General features: G+C 43.0%; 1 protein-coding gene across 1 annotated transcript in view; it reads left to right on the top strand.

Annotated features, from left to right (window-relative positions):
- The first annotated feature begins 13,672 nt into the window (after nt 1–13,672).
- Nucleotides 13,673–17,162, top strand: part of PLCZ1 (phospholipase C zeta 1) — a 150,016-nt gene continuing 146,526 nt past the window's right edge. Inside the window, exon 1 of the mRNA XM_063445028.1 lies at nt 13,673–13,734. Coding sequence (XP_063301098.1) covers nt 13,678–13,734 — 57 coding nt within the window. The 5' untranslated portion in view covers nt 13,673–13,677. The remainder of the gene's footprint in view (nt 13,735–17,162) is intronic.

Genomic DNA, 17,162 nt, shown 5'->3' with positions numbered 1-17,162 from the left:
TATCAGGGATCATTAGAATAGGTGTCAATCCATATCTGCCAAGTGACCCTATGTAGGGGGAACAGTCCCTATTCTGCTCTGTGTCAGTGTGTATCCGGGATCCTTAGGATAGGTGTCAATCCATATCTGCCAAGTGACCCTATGTAGGGAGAACAGTCCCTATTCTGCTCTGTGTCAGTGTGTATCAGGGATCCTTAGGATAGGTGTCAATCCATATCTGCCATGTGACCCTATGTAGGGGGAACAGTCCGTATTCTGCTCTGTGTCAGTGTGTATCAGGGATCCTTAGGACAGGTGTCAATCCATATCTGCCAAGTGACCCTATGTAGGAGGAACAGTCCCTATTCTGCTCTGTGTCCGTGTCTGGGGGGAGTATCTGCAGTAATACAGAGTGTCTGGAGGGAGTATCTGCAGTAACACAGAGTGTCTGGAGGGAGTATCTGCAATAACACAGAGTGTCTGGAGGGAGTATCTGCAGTAACACAGAGTGTCTGGAGGGAGTATCTGCAGTAACACAGGGTGTCTGGAGGGAGTATCTGCAGTAACACAGAGTGTCTGGAGGGAGTATCTGCAATAACACAGGGTGTCTGGAGGGAGTATCTGCAGTAACACAGAGTGTCTGGAGGGAGTATCTGCAGTAACACAGGGTGTCTGGGGGGAGTATCTGCAGTAACACAGAGTGTCTGGAGGGAGTATCTGCAGTAACACAGGGTGTCTGGGGGGAGTATCTGCAGTAATACAGAGTGTCTGGAGGGAGTATCTGCAGTAACACAGGGTGTCTGGAGGGAGAATCTGAAGTAACACAGAGTGTCTGGAGGGAGTATCTGCAGTAACACAGAGTGTCTGTAGGGAGTATCTGCAGTAACACAGAGTGTCTGGGGGGAGTATCTGCAGTAACACAGGGTGTCTGAAGGGAGTATCTGCAGTAACACAGAATGTCTGGAGGGAGTATCTGCAGTAACACAGAGTGTCTGGAGGGAGTATCTGCAGTAACACAGAGTGTCTGGAGGGAGTATCTGCAGTAACACAGGGTGTCTGGAGGGAGTATCTGCAGTAACACAGGGTGTCTGCGGGGAGTATCTGCAGTAACACAGGGTGTCTGGAGGGAGTATCTGCAGTAACACAGAGTGTCTGGAGGGAGTATCTGCAGTAACACAGAGTGTCTGGGGGGAGTATCTGCAGTAACACAGAGTGTCTGGAGGGAGTATCTGCAGTAACACAGAGTGTCTGGGGAGAGTATCTGCAGTAACACAGAGTGTCTGGGGGGAGTATCTGCTTGTAACATTTATATGCACTAAAAAAAAAAAAAAAAAAAAAATTAATGAATGCAGCTTCCGAATGAATCTTAAATGGATGCTGTCCAGGAGGTGGGAGGGTCTGGAAGGGAGGGTCTGCTGCTGATTGGCAGGAATGTGTCTGCTGAATGTGAGGTACAGGGTCAAAGTTTACTCAATGATGACGAATAGGGGCGGACCGAACATCGCATATGTTCGCCCGCCGCGAACGCGAACACGCTATGTTCGCCGGGAACTATTCGACAGCGAACCGTCCGGGACATCCCTACTGACCACTATCTGACCTCATCACTCCACTAATAATGACCTCACTGTCTGCTAACTGAACTCATCACTATGCTAACACCGACCTCACTGACCACTATCTGACCTCATCATTCCACTAATAATGACCTCACTGTCTGCTATCTGACCTCATCACTACACTAACACTGACCTCACTGACCACTATCTGACCTCATCACTCCACTAATAATGACCTCACTGTCTGCTATCTGACCTCAACACTCCACTAATAATGACCTCACTGTCTGCTATCTGACCTCATCACTCCACTAATAATGACCTCACTGTCTGCTATCTGACCTCATCACTCCACTAATAATGACCTCACTGTCTGCTATCTGACCTCATCACTCCACTAATAATGACCTCACTGTCTGCTATCGGACCTCATCACTACACTAATAATGACCTCACTGTCTGCTATCTGACCTCATCACTCCACTAATAATGACCTCACTGTCTGCTATCGGACCTCATCACTACACTAATAATGACCTCACTGACCACTATCTGACCCCATCACTACACTAACACTGACCTCACTGACCACTATCTGACCTCACCACTCCACTAATAATGACCTCACTGTCTGCTATCTGACCTCATCACTACACTAATAATGACCTCACTGTCTGCTATCTGACCTCATCACTACACTAACACTGATCTCACTGACCACTATCTGACCTCATCACTCCACTAATAATGACCTCACTGTCTGCTATCTGACCTCATCACTACACTAATAATGACCTCACTGTCTGCTATCTGACCTCATCACTCCACTAATAATGACCTCACTGTCTGCTATCTGACCTCATCACTCCACTAATAATGACCTCACTGACCACTATCTGACCTCATCGCTAAACCAACACCGATCTCATTGTCTGCTCTCTGAACTCCTTCCTCCCTTAATTCTGTGATATGGGAAATATAAGAATCAAGTTATGTATCAAGAAAACAACAGATTTTCAGAATATGTTGAACATGTACATTTTTAAAATGGAAACAGTAATTTCAGTCACTTTGAAAGTTGTGTAGGATTAAGACAGAATGACACGTTAGTTATAGAGAAAAAAAGGCACAAAAGCCGTATTGTGAAGGAGTGTTTGTGTGTGTAAAAGTAGATAATCGTTCTGCTCTTTCCTCAAATGCCCTTGTTTTTTTTTCAAGGAGAGTATTTTTTATCTCAGTACGGTTTTCCTATATTTAGGGGAGATTGAACAGAAGCAGCAATATTGTAAGATTGGCTGACATTACACAGCAACTGGGAATAATAGTGAGCAATAATCAGACTGCAACTCCCATCACCGGACTGTCTGGGAATAATAGTGAGCAATAATCAGACTGCAACTCCCATCACCGGACTGTCTGGGAATAATAGTGAGCAATAATCAGACTGCAACTCCCATCACCGGACTGTCTGGGAATAATAGTGAGCAATAATCAGACTGCAACTCCCATCACCGGACTGTCTGGGAATAATAGTGAGTTATCATAATGCAACTCCCATCACCGGACTGTCTGGGAATAATAGTGAGTTATCATAATGCAACTCCCATCACCGGACTGTCTGGGAATAATAGTGAGCAATAATCAGACTGCAACTCCCATCACCGGACTGTCTGGGAATAATAGTGAGCAATAAAATCAGACTGCAACTCCCATCACCGGACTGTCTGGGAATAATAGTGAGCAATAATCAGACTGCAACTCCCATCACCGGACTGTCTGGGAATAATAGTGAGCAATAATCAGACTGCAACTCCCATCACCGGACTGTCTGGGAATAATAGTGAGCAATAATCAGACTGCAACTCCCATCACCGGACTGTCTGGGAATAATAGTGAGCAATAATCAGACTGCAACTCCCATCACCGGACTGTCTGGGAATAATAGTGAGCAATAATCAGACTGCAACTCCCATCACCGGACTGTCTGGGAATAATAGTGAGTTATCATAATGCAACTACGATCACCGGACTGTCTGGGAATAATAGTGAGTTATCATAATGCAACTCCCTTCACCGGACTGTCTGGGAATAATAGTGAGTTATCATAATGCAACTACGATCACCGGACTGTCTGGGAATAATAGTGAGCAATAATCAGACTGCAACTCCCATCACCGGACTGTCTGGGAATAATAGTGAGTTATTATAATGCAACTCCCTTCACCGGACTGTCTGGGAATAATAGTGAGTTATCATAATGCAACTCCCTTCACCGGACTGTCTGGGAATAATAGTGAGCAATAATCAGACTGCAACTCCCATCACCGGACTGTCTTGGAATAATAGTGAGTTATCATAATGCAACTCCCATCACCGGACTGTCTGAGAATAATAGTGAGTTATCATAATGCAACTCCCATCACCGGACTGTCTGGGAATAATAGTGAGTTATCATAATGCAACTCCCTTCACCGGACTGTCTGGGAATAATAGTGAGTTATCATAATGCAACTCCGATCACCGGACTGTCTGGGAATAATAGTGAGCAATAATCAGACTGCAACTCCCATCACCGGACTGTCTGGGAATAATAGTGAGTTATTATAATGCAACTCCCTTCACCGGACTTTCTGGGAATAATAGTGAGTTATCATAATGCAACTCCCATCACCGGACTTTCTGGCAATAATAGTGAGCAATAAAATCAGACTGCAACTACCATCACCGGACTGTATTGGGAATAATAGTGAGCAGTAATCATAATGCAACTACCATCACCGGACTGTCTGGGAATAATAGTGAGTTATCATAATGCAACTACCACCACCGGACTGTCTGGGAATAATAGTGAGCAATAATCACACTGCAACTCCCATCACCGGACTGTCTGGGAATAATAGTGAGCAATAATCATAATGCAACTCCCATCACCTCACTGTCTGGGAATAATAGTGAGTTATCATAATGCAACTCCCATCACCGGACTGTCTGGGAATAATAGTGAGTTATCATAATGCAACTCCCTTTACCGGACTGTCTGGGAATAATAGTGAGCAATAATCAAACTGCAACTCCCATCACCGGACTGTCTGGGAATAATAGTGAGTTATCATAATGCAACTCCCATCACCGGACTGTCTGGGAATAATAGTGAGTTATCATAATGCAACTCCCATCACCGGACTGTCTGGGAATAATAGTGAGTTATCATAATGCAACTCCCATCACCGGACTGTCTGGGAATAATAGTGAGTTATCATAATGCAACTCCCATCACCGGACTGTCTGGGAATAATAGTGAGTTATCATAATGCAACTCCCATCACCGGACTGTCTGGGAATAATAGTGAGCAATAATCATAATGCAACTCCCATCACCGGACTGTATTAGGAATAATAGTGAGCAATAATCAGACTGCAACTCCCATCACCGGACTGTCTGGGAATAATAGTGAGTTATCATAATGCAACTCCCATCACCGGACTGTCTGGGAATAATAGTGAGCAATAATCAGACTGCAACTCCCATCACCGGACTGTCTGGGAATAATAGTGAGCAATAATCAGACTGCATCTCCCATCACCGGACTGTCTGGGAGTAATAGTGAGCAATTATCAGACTGCAACTCCCATCACCGGACTGTCTGGGAATAATAGTGAGCAATAATAAGACTGCAACTCCCATCACCGGACTGTCTGGGAATAATAGTGAGTTATCATAATGCATCTACCACCACTGGACTGTCTGGGAATAATAGTGAGTTTATCATAATGCAACTCCCATCACCGGACTGTCTGGGAATAATAGTGAGTTATCATAATGCATCTACCACCACTGGACTGTCTGGGAATAATAGTGAGTTTATCATAATGCAACTCCCATCACCGGACTGTCTGGGAATAATAGTGAGTTATCATAATGCAACTCCCATCACCGGACTGTCTGGGAATATTAGTGAGTTATCATAATGCAACTCCCATCACCGGACTGTCTGGGAATAATAGTGAGCAATAATCATAATGCAACTCCCATCACCAGACTCTCTGGGAATATTAGTGAGCAATAATCATAATGCAACTCCCATCACCGGACTCTCTGGGAATAATAGTGAGCAATAATCATAATGCAACTACCACCACCGGACTGTCTGGGAATAATAGTGAGCAATAATCAGACTGCAACTCCCATCACCGGACTGTCTGGGAATAATAGTGAGTTATCATAATGCAACTCCCACCACCGGACTGTCTGGGAATAATAGTGAGTTATCATAATGCAACTCCCACCACCGGACTGTCTGAGAATATTAGTGAGTTATAATACTTTGTGTGGCTGTATAGGGGATAAAGCCAATATTGTGTGAGAGAGAATGTCTGTATCAGTATATCTGTGTGTTTTTGTCTGTATGTCTGTGTGTGTGTCTGTATGTATGTGTGACTGTGTGTGTGTGTGTGTCTGTATGTGTATGTCTGTTTGTGTGTGTGTATATGTCTCTGTGTGTGTGTCTGTATGTCTGTGTGTGTGTGTATGTTTGTATATCTGTATGTGTGTGTGTATCTGTTTGTCTGTATGTGTGTCTGCATGTTTGTTCATTAAGCGTGTCTGTGTATCTGCATGCATGTCTATATGTGTATGTCTGTGTGTCTGTTTGTGTATCTGTTTGTCTGCATTTGTGTCTGTGGACTCTGATAAAACCACTTTCACGTCCTTATTATTTTTACAATAAAAAACCTTTCCTTTGCCTTAAACGAAATCTTCTTTCTTCCAGTCTAAACGCATGACCTCGTGTCCTATGTAAAGTCCGGTTTGTGAATAGATTTCCACACAATGGTTTGTATTGGCCCCGAATGTATTTATATAATGTTATCATATCCCCTCTCAGGCGACGTTTTTCTAAACTAAAGAGGTTTAAACTTGTTAACCTTTCTTCATCGCTAAGATATTCCATTCGTTTTATTAATTTTGTAGCCCACCTCTGCACTTTTTCTAGTGCCATGATATCTTTCTTTAGAACAGGTGCCCAAAATTGCACAGCATATTCAATGCGTGGTCATACCAGTGATTTATAAAGAGGCAAAATGATATTCTCATCCCGAGAATGAATGCCCTTTTTCATGCATGACAATACCTTACTGGCCTTGGCCACTGCTGACTGACATTGCACATTGTTGCATAGTTTGTTGTCTATAACAATTCCCAAGTCCTTTTCGTGTGTTGTTATCCCTAATTCACTTCCATTAAGGGTATACGTTGCTTGTGTATTCTTTACGCCGAAGTGCATAACTTTGCATTTTTTAACATTAAATTTTATCTGCCATTTGAGTGCCCAGTCCCCCAGTCTTTCTAAATTCCTCTGCAGAAAAGTAATATCTTGCTCACATTGTATTACTTTACAGAGTTTTGTGTCATCTGCAAACACTGAAACATGACTTTCAATGCTGTCTTCAAGATCATTTATAAAGATGTTAAATAGAAGGGGTCCCAGAACAGACCCCTGAGGGACACCACTTGCCACCTCTGTCCAGCTTGAATATGTACCATTAATGACAACTCTTTGTACTCTATTTTTAAGCCAATGTTCTATCCAAGAACAAGCATTTTCATCTAGACCGATTTCCTTGAGTTTGAACACTAATCTATTGTGTGGAACTATATCAAACACGTTGGCAAAATCCAAATAGATCACATCCACTGCAACACCCTGATCTATACTTCTACTTACTTCTTCGTAGAATGCAATCAAGTTAGTTTGACACGACCTGTGTTTCATAAAACCATGCTGATTATTGCTAATAACAAAGTTCTTCCTAATGAATTCCTGAATATTATCCCTTAATAACCTTTCAAATATTTTACCAGCCACAGAAGTTAAGCTCACAGGTCTTTAATTTCCAGGCAAGGATTTTGAACCCTTATTGAATATAGGAACCACATCTGCCTTCCTCCAATCCTCCGGAACACTTTCTGAAAGAAAAGAATCTTGAAAGATTAAAAACAGAGGTTCACTTATTTCTACACTTAGTTCCTTAAGTACTCGTGGATGAATACCGTCAGGCCCTGGAGCTTTGTTTATATTAACTTGCTTTAGTTGCTGCAGCACCTTGTCTTGAGTTAACCAATCACAATTATTCTGCAAATTTTTTGCAGCAATCATTTGCACATCTATTGCAATGGGTTCTTCCTTAATATATACGGAGGAGAAATAGTTATTTAAAATTCCTGCATTTTCCTGGTCTTTATTAACTAACACCCCCATTTCAGTTTTTAGTGTACCTACACTTTCATTTTTATTTTTTTATTTTATTTTATGTACTTAACCCCTTAAGGACCAAACTTCTGGAATAAAAGGGAATCATGACATGTCACACATGTCATGTGTCCTTAAGGGGTTAAAGAATGTTTTTTTCATTTTGAAGTTAGGCTAATCTAATCGCCTTTTTGCAAGCATTATTGGCTTCCTTATATCTTTTATAGGATGTATCTGATTTGTCCGATTTAAATGCTTTAAATGCCCTTTTATATGTGTGTCTGTCTGTATGTGTGTCTGTGTTTGTATCTGTAGAAGTGTCATACTGTATATCTGAATGCGTGTCATTCTGTGTGTCTCTGTATTAGCATGTGTGTCCGTGTATGTATCTGTGTATGTATTTTGCATTTTCAACCAAAACTGTTGGAACTTGCAGCTTGAACGTGTTAGACAATGCTCGCAATCCGGGTACTTTCAGCATTTTTTTAAATACACTTTGAATTCCCAACAATTGTCACCTTAGTAAATACCCCATGATTGTGTTTTTAGATAAAGGTTTGAAAGAGACATGTTTCTGATTAAGACAGTCAGACGGTCTCTGGGCTCCAAGGTTAGAACACTGCTAGTGTGGAGGCTTATGATGTCATAAAAAAACAATCACAAGCCACATTCTATCACTGCACGCACTGGCAGACAGGAGCCATGAATGCAGGAAGGTTTATTATTCCAAAGCTGATCCCATAACATCCAGAGCAGACACAACATGGAAGAAGAATATCCTTTAGATAAGAGGTCAACAGCCTCTTCCAGGTGTGGTGGAGGGGGGTCTGTGGATAGATATCCTCTCAATGAAATTATCTCTCTAGTTAAACTACGACATTTCCCAAAATGATTAATGTTTACAGCAAAGTCCACTTTTATGAAATCAAATATTATTAACATGATATCTGCCACTGCTCTAAAGTCCTTAAATAAATCAGCATCTATCGACCTAAAGTCAACAAATATTCCAGATATTTACTTATTACATTACAGTCATTTCAGATATCTACAGACATAATTCATGTTCCCCACCCAGTACAGATCATGGGACATCACCAGCTCTAGATTATTGGTCATCACCTGGGCCAGATTATAGGTCAACCCCAGCTCTAGATTATGGGTCATCACCTGGGCCAGATTATAGGTCAACCCCAGCTCTAGATTATTGGTCATTACCAGGGCCAGATTATAGGTCAACCCCAGGTCTAGATTATGGGTCATCACCTGGGTCAGATTATAGGTCAACCCCAGGTCTAGATTATGGGTCATCACCTGGGCCAGATTATAGGTCAACCCCAGGTCTAGATTATTGGTCATCACCTGGGTCAGATTATAGGTCAACCCCAGGTCTAGATTATGGGTCATCACCTGGGCCAGATTATAGGTCAACCCCAGGTCTAGATTATTGGTCATCACCTGGGTCAGATTATAGGTCAACCCCAGGTCTAGATTATGGGTCATCAACTGGGCCAGATTTTTTTATAGGTCAACACAAGGTCCAAATTACATACACATTAATGTCTTCCTCAAATAAACAAACACTTGTACACATACACATATAAATGCACATATATACATAAAAACTCGTCCATATAAACACATTTGCAATTTAGAGCAAAAATATAGTTTATATGTATTATTATTTATTTTTACGTAGCACCAACAGATTCTTTAGTAATGTACAATATAACATGGTCATAGACAAGATGAATCTTAACCGACATGAAACACAATTTACCTTTACCTGCTCTTAGCTTCATACTGATTCAGAAGGATTGAGGGTTCTGGTCGAAAGAGTTTACAATCCAGTTAGGTGGATGTGGGAGGGAAAAGGCAGAACTCTGGGAGGTTAGAAAGGAGTCATACACCACATGAGCTGTTTTAATGTTTCAATCTGACACACAGCATTGGCTAGCTTTTGGGGGGTCACTAACACCCCAGTCCACCGGCCACTGCTTTTACACTTAAGCGATAAGAATGCTCCTGTGAGGCTGCATTCAGAAAGATTGGCCCCTGCTACCCTTACGCTAGGTTTATTGATTTATAGAAATGTAATTACTTTAGTCTCAGAGGAGGCAGGCACAAGCCATTTACATTCTCCATACAAATATTAGATCAGGATGCCCCTTACACTGCCAACCTGGACACGGCACAGTCTGTCTGATAGACGTCTTCCTACCTTTTCATTTCACCTGAATATTTTTGTCCCTATAACATTTGAAACCCATCCAGTTTAAGGCACGGTGATATTGAGATGCTTTACCATATGGGAAGCCTTTTCTAGCCCTCCAGCACAGAAACCATCGCAGACAATTCTCAGACTGCAGCAAACGAGGAGACGGGCTCGTTGGGCTTTAACAGATTGCTATGTTTTTAGTAATAAATATGTACAGCAAAGAGGTCCTATAACATCAGTCACCTGTCGAGGGGTGGGATATATAGGGCAGCAAGTAAACAGTCAGTTCTTGAATTTCATATGTTGTAAGTAGTAAGTTCAAAAGAAGCCTCGGGCATACCCAGTCGTTTCCTCAGATGGACAGACTTTATTTAGGAACAGATCACAACAAACCTTTATCCTCCAATAGCCTTTCTCAAGCCTGGCGAACCAGCGTCCTGGTCATGGATGTTGAAGGCTCTTTGATGCAAGTGTGGAGCTAAAGCTTGCCCATCCAATCGCACAGAAGAGCTGCTGTAGCTCAAATTGCTTAAAAGCTTAATTCAGGCCATAATAGAAAAGAACACACAGTGCATTGCAATTTATTGTGTATGGGATTGCATAGTCACACCAGTTGGCGCTATGTAAATACCAGTAATAATAATAATAATATAATGCACTCTGGTGAGGACAGACCGCAAGCTGTGACAAAAAAAAAGAAACAAACCACAACACAATAAAAACATACTGTTACAGGCTAGTCTTGTTGAGTTTTCCTAGAAATAATCCATTCTCTATGGTGCAACCACCACCATGGACCTAGTATATATAACACAAATATAAAAACAATGAAAATATTAAAGGCAAACATTTGAAATGGGCTGTAAGATTATCGCTACTAATAGATTTTGTCGAAACAGTTTCTCAAGTTTGTTAAGGTTTCTTGAATGTTCTTCAGGGTGCATTTTTCAATGCTTCGGCATTGATAGGTGATGTGATGGTGTAATATCCTCTTGCATTGTTAAAAAACTGATAAGGCTAAAATCAATGTCAAAATTATACATTGGAATTGAGTATTTCTTCTGCAGAAGGAACTTGTCAACATTTCAGATCTAGGTTGACCCTGTGTGTATGATCAGTCTGATACGCAACAGGCCAAGGTTCTCTCTGCAAATGCATGTCTGACATCTGTCATGGAAGATGGGTAGGGAAAAGAACAGATGTGCAGGGGGCAGGTTTACCCATCAAATGGGGGAATCTGCCCCTAAAGAGGATGTCTGACATCTTGCCCCCTCCAGCAGACCACATACAGAATACAGCAGAAGTGCTCTGTGTATGGTTCTATATGAGACCCGATTGGGGACTAAATGAATGGAAATCTACGTGAGCTGTAGTCAGTTGTTGGGGCTCTCATTGGTTTTGACTTACATCTGAATAAAGGCTACTTCAAGCCTGTATTCCTTTCTGTGTGCTGTAGCAGGTATCCATCTTTGTTGTTTCCTGTTGCCTAAGACTGACTTGGCTTGTGACCCCTGTTTGCTGCCTGCCCTGACCTTTGATACTGTGCCTGACTACTCTTCTGGATTTGCCTTTGCCCTGGTCCTTAACGGTAAGAAAATTGAAAAATGGTCTGGTCACTAAGGGGTTAATTTATTCTTTGTTTTTTTTCTGACTACTCTTCTGGATTTGCCCTGTTTCCTCGTACCCAGTTATTGTTCCTGTCTAGCCCCCGTGCACAGATTTACAGCCCAGGTAGCTTCTTACCTGGTTACCTTGGGTTGTGTTTTTCTGCAAGAGTGAGCATACATCTAACCACTTCGGACTCCAACCCAGGTAAGTTGGGGATTTACATTGTGGTGCTGGCTGGCTGGAGACTCACCTTGCTGTGGTGGCTGGAGATTCACCTCATAGTGGTGGCTGGGGATTCATTTTGTGGTGGTGGTGGCTGTGGTGGTTGCTGGGGATTCTCCTTGCGGTAGTGGCTGGCTGACTAGTAAGTTTGGTCCTACTTGCACACATGGTCCGGCTGAGCTTCTGACCTTTTTCCAGCACTGCCGGGTTGCAATCTATTCCCTCTCTATTTTGTATAAAGTAAATGAAGGATCTATAACACTTACAATCGTTTAACATTAGTTACATTATGAAACATGTTCATGCCAGCGTTCCAAATATCAATAAACTCTGGACTAGATGATACAGTTAATGATATTTTAGTTAATTTAAGGTTCTATTGCCTGAATGATGTGCCAAGTTCCTGTGCCCTTACCTCTAAGTGCTGAGATTGAGCACACTCTGTTACTCAGGTGGAACATCACGTAATGCATGCACATCAGTTAGTGAATAATCATTTTTGCTTTTAATTAATATATGAAAATTGTTTGTGTAAACTGTATAAAATTCAGAAATAAAGACGAAATATTAATCCCTTAAGTACACATGACACGTGTGACATGTCATGATTCCCTTTTATTCCAGAAGTTTGGTCCTTAAGGGGTTAAGGAGCGCGGATATACTAGGTACGTCTGACAAAAAATGTTCCTTAAGGACCGCGGACGTACCTAGTATGCCTGCAGCAAATATGAGCGCCAGAAGCGATTGTCGTCACTTCCACCCGCTCTAAGGCTATTGCAGCGATGCCTCGATAAGAGTAAATTACATTGGGGTAAATTACATTGGCCGGCTTCTAAAATGGCCCAAATAGGACATGGGTTCATGATGACCAGCTGTGAAAATTCCAAGTTGGAAAAACTGGAATGCTCACCCTCCAAATACGGTCTTTTAGCCCCCAGAGAACCCAACACACCTATACATGGGTGGTGCCACTGTACTCAGGAGATGTTGCTGAACACATGTTAGTTTTTTATTTTTGGCAGTAACCCTTAAAGCTCTCAGTACATATATTCTTAAATTGCTATGTGTGTCAAGAAAATCACCATTTTGTTTTTTTTTGGCATAGCTTGGTGGTAAAATGGTTTCAGGAAAAGAATCAAAATACCCCATGTTTAATATCTTAGGTTGTCTTCTTTTAAAAAAATATATATACATGTGAAGTGTTATTCAGGGATTCCTGACAGATATCAGTGTTACAATGTAACTTGCGTTAATTTTGAAAAACAATGGTTTGAAAATAGCAAAGTGCTACTTGTGCTTATTGCCCTATAACTTGCAAAAAAAAAAAAAGCTAAGAACATGTTAACATTGGGTATTTCTAAACTCAGGACAAAATTTAGAAACTATTTAGCATGGGTGCTTTTTGGTGGTTGTAGATGCGTAAAAGATTTTGGGGGTCAAAGTTAAAAAAGTGTATTTTTTTAATTCTTTCATCACATTTTAGAATTTAGTTTAAAGTAAAATATATGATATGATAAAATAATGATATCTTTAGAAAGACCATTTAATGGCGAGAAAAACGGTATATAATATGTGTGGGTACAGTAAATGAGTAAGAGTAAAATTGAAGCTAAACACAAACACCGCAGATATGTAAAAACAGCCCTGGTCCTTAATGGTAAGAAAATTGAAAAATGGTCTGGTCACTAAGGGGTTAATTTATTCTTTGTTTTTTTTCTGATCATTCCAAACCCAATCTCCTACCATAAAGCCTTTTTCTTAATGTACATTTTCAACGTGGTTAAATGAGACGATTCAACAGGAAACCAAGGGAGAGAGACTATCTTTTGATAAATTGACAGAAATGCTGGGGACACTAAAGGTACCATTGGCGATCATACACCTCAAATGTCTATTCAAGGTACGAGTATCCATTTATTTTTCCTATCGGCAATCTATGGTAGAGAACATGAGTCTGCCATGAATATACGAGAGTAAAGGAATCACATAAAAGAAATGTATTAACAGTATTTATTTAACATCCCTTTCCACAATCTGTGATATGTCTATGCTCCTAATTCTCACAAATAATATTGCCCGTCTGGCTCTCACTGACAGTATCACTTACCTGGCTCTCACCGACAATATCACTTACCTAGCTCCCACTGACAATATCACTTACCTAGCTCCCACTGACAATAATGCCCGCCTAGCTCTCACTGACAATATCACTTACCTGGCTCTCACCGACAATATCGCCCGCCTAGCTCCCACTGACAATAACGCCCGCTTTGCTCTCACTGACAATATCGCCCGCCTAGCTCTCACTGACAATAACACCCGCCTAGCTCTCACTGACAATATCGCCCGCCTAGCTCTCACTGACAATATCGCCCGCCTAGCTCTCACTGACAATATCGCCCGCCTAGCTCTCACTGACAATAACGCCCGTCTAGCTCTCACTGACAATAACACCCGCCTAGCTCTCACTGACAATATCGCCCGCCTAGCTCTCACTGACAATATCGCCCGCCTAGCTCTCACTGACAATATCGCCCGCCTAGCTCTCACTGACAATATCGCCCGCCTAGCTCTCACTGACAATAACGCCCGTCTAGCTCTCACTGACAATATCGCCCGCCTAGCTCTCACTGACAATATCGCCCGCCTAGCTCTCACTGACAATATCGCCCGCCTAGCTCTCACTGACAATAACGCCCGTCTAGCTCTCACTGACAATAACACCCGCCTAGCTCTCACTGACAATATCGCCCGCCTAGCTCTCACTGACAATATCGCCCGCCTAGCTCTCACTGACAATATCGCCCGCCTAGCTCTCACTGACAATATCGCCCGCCTAGCTCTCACTGACAATATCGCCCGCCTAGCTCTCACTGACAATAACGCCCGTCTAGCTCTCACTGACAATATCGCCCGCCTAGCTCTCACTGACAATATCGCCCGCCTAGCTCTCACTGACAATAACACCCGCCTAGCTCTCACTGACAATATCGCCCGCCTAGCTCTTACTGACAATAACACCCGCCTAGCTCTCACTGAAAATATCGCCCGCCTAGCTCTCACTGACAATATCGCCCGCCTAGCTCCCACTGACAATAACGACCATCTAGCTCTCACTGACAATATCGCCCGCCTAGCTCTCACTGACAATATCGCCTGCCTAGCTCCCACTGACAATAACGACCATCTAGCTCTCACTGACAATATCGCCCGCCTAGCTCTCACTGACAATAACGCCCGCCTAGCTCCCACTGACAATAATGACCATCTAGCTCTCACTGACAATAATGACCATCTAGCTCTCACTGACAATATCGCCCGCCTAGCTCTCGCTGACAATAACGACCATCTAGCTCCCACTGACAATATCGCCCGCCTAGCTCCCACTGACAATAACGCCCGTCTAGCTCTCACTGACAATATCGCCTGCCTAGCTCCCACTGACAATAACGACCATCTAGCTCTCACTGACAATATCGCCCGCCTAGCTCTCACTGACAATATCGCCCGCCTAGCTCCCACTGACAATAATGACCATCTAGCTCTCACTGACAATATCGCCCGCCTAGCTCTCACTGACAATATCGCCCGCCTAGCTCTCAATGACAATAACGCCCGCCTAGCTCTCACTGACAATATCGCTCGCCTAGCTCTCACTGACAATAACGACCATCTAGCTCTCACTGACAATATCGCCCGCCTAGCTCTCACTGACAATAACGCCCGCCTAGCTCTCACTGACAATATCGCCCGCCTAGCTCTCACTGACAATAACGCCCGCCTAGCTCTCACTGACAATATCGCTCGCCTAGCTCTCACTGACAATAACGACCATCTAGCTCCCACTGACAATAATGACCATCTAGCTCTCACTGACAATATCGCCCGCCTAGCTTGTGGCGAAACCGACCTCGCCACGTGTCCTTGGAGGGGGCTGATTGCCCGCCTCTTGCCTTTGGACTATGGACCAGACTTTATGGGAATGTGATACCCCAGATAGCCATACCATGGAGCCTATTCATATAAATGAAAGACTATGGGAAAGACTTTAGCTCCATGGCAATTGTACTGTGTGAGTAGGATCTGCGCGCTATTCGGTAGTTTTGTGCGTGCAGATCCCAGCTATCTGGGGATAGGTGAAATGTCTGTGTGTTATGTGTAAATGTGACTTTATGTATTTTAAAGTGTTTTATGTTGTTTTGCAACCATGTGGTTAATGGAGTCTGCCTTTAGTCCTGGGTAATTGGATTACTTCTCCAATTAACTCCAGGGCAGAAGGGAGGAAACCAGGGTGCATTGTGGGGATGTTTTTCTGCCAGCCAGAAAGGAACAAAAGATACTTTTAGTAACTTTTGAACCCCTGGTCGGATTCATGCCATTTTTAATATGTTGTTCCCCTGAATGGATTGATTGTGGATATGTATTTTTATGTGAATGTGATGTATGGTTTTAAAGTTATGAAAGTTGTGTAAAAGTATATTTTACACTGTATGCATAATGGGATTATGTGTCACACTAAGGGGAGGGGATGTGTGGGAGGTAACATCTATGTCATTGGTTCTTTTATGCCTCCCCCTGGGTGTGGCCTGTATGTGTGAGTTGGAAATAAAAGCCAGGCTGGATGAGCCAGTCCAGAGTTCCTGTTTTACCCTCAAAGTGATGTGTCGTCTCATTATTGGGGGGAAGGATTTATTGCATGCTGTTCCAGTTGACTGCTAGGAGTACAAGCCTATTCGTATGGTTCCTATTCAATGGTCTACAGCATTCATATGCTTGGGAGAATTTAAAAGGTTTCTCGGATTCGGTGATTGTGGTGTCTGCCAGAGTGCTTGGAGTCCTCAGGAAGCACTAGGAGCATCCATTAACGGAGGTACCAAGTCGGGGTGCCAGGTGATCCGTTACATTGGTGGCAAGCGGTGGGATGGCGTCCTAGTGCGAGGTAAAGCAGCTCGGAGACACAGTACGTTTGGATTTACAAATTGAGGGCGACGCTAGTGTGCCTACAGCGTCCCTGTCTACACAAAGATTTGGGAAAATGGGGTTCGTAGACCCCTGGGCAACACACACACCTGAGGAAGAGAGTGAATTAGAATGGAGAGATAATGCCCGGAAAGAATTATGGTACGATGCCCTGGAGGAAGTCCAGTATCAACGGCAGCAGCGCCTTCCTGGTGTCGCATACCAGTTGGAGGAACAAATGGCCTGGCGGATGCCACTTCTGGGAGATCAACCTGGAGGGCAGCGGGTAAGACAACTCGAGTACCTCGTGGAAAGGGAACTGAGCCTGGACGCCTCATACCGGGCACTGTGGTGGTGCACTGTCCAGCC

The sequence above is a fragment of the Pelobates fuscus genome, chromosome 3 (genome assembly GCF_036172605.1).
Source record: "Pelobates fuscus isolate aPelFus1 chromosome 3, aPelFus1.pri, whole genome shotgun sequence".
In the NCBI taxonomy this organism is placed as follows: Eukaryota; Metazoa; Chordata; class Amphibia; order Anura; family Pelobatidae; genus Pelobates; species Pelobates fuscus.
The sequence above is the reverse complement of the archived record's forward strand: the minus strand, read 5'-3'. Positions and strand labels throughout refer to the sequence as shown.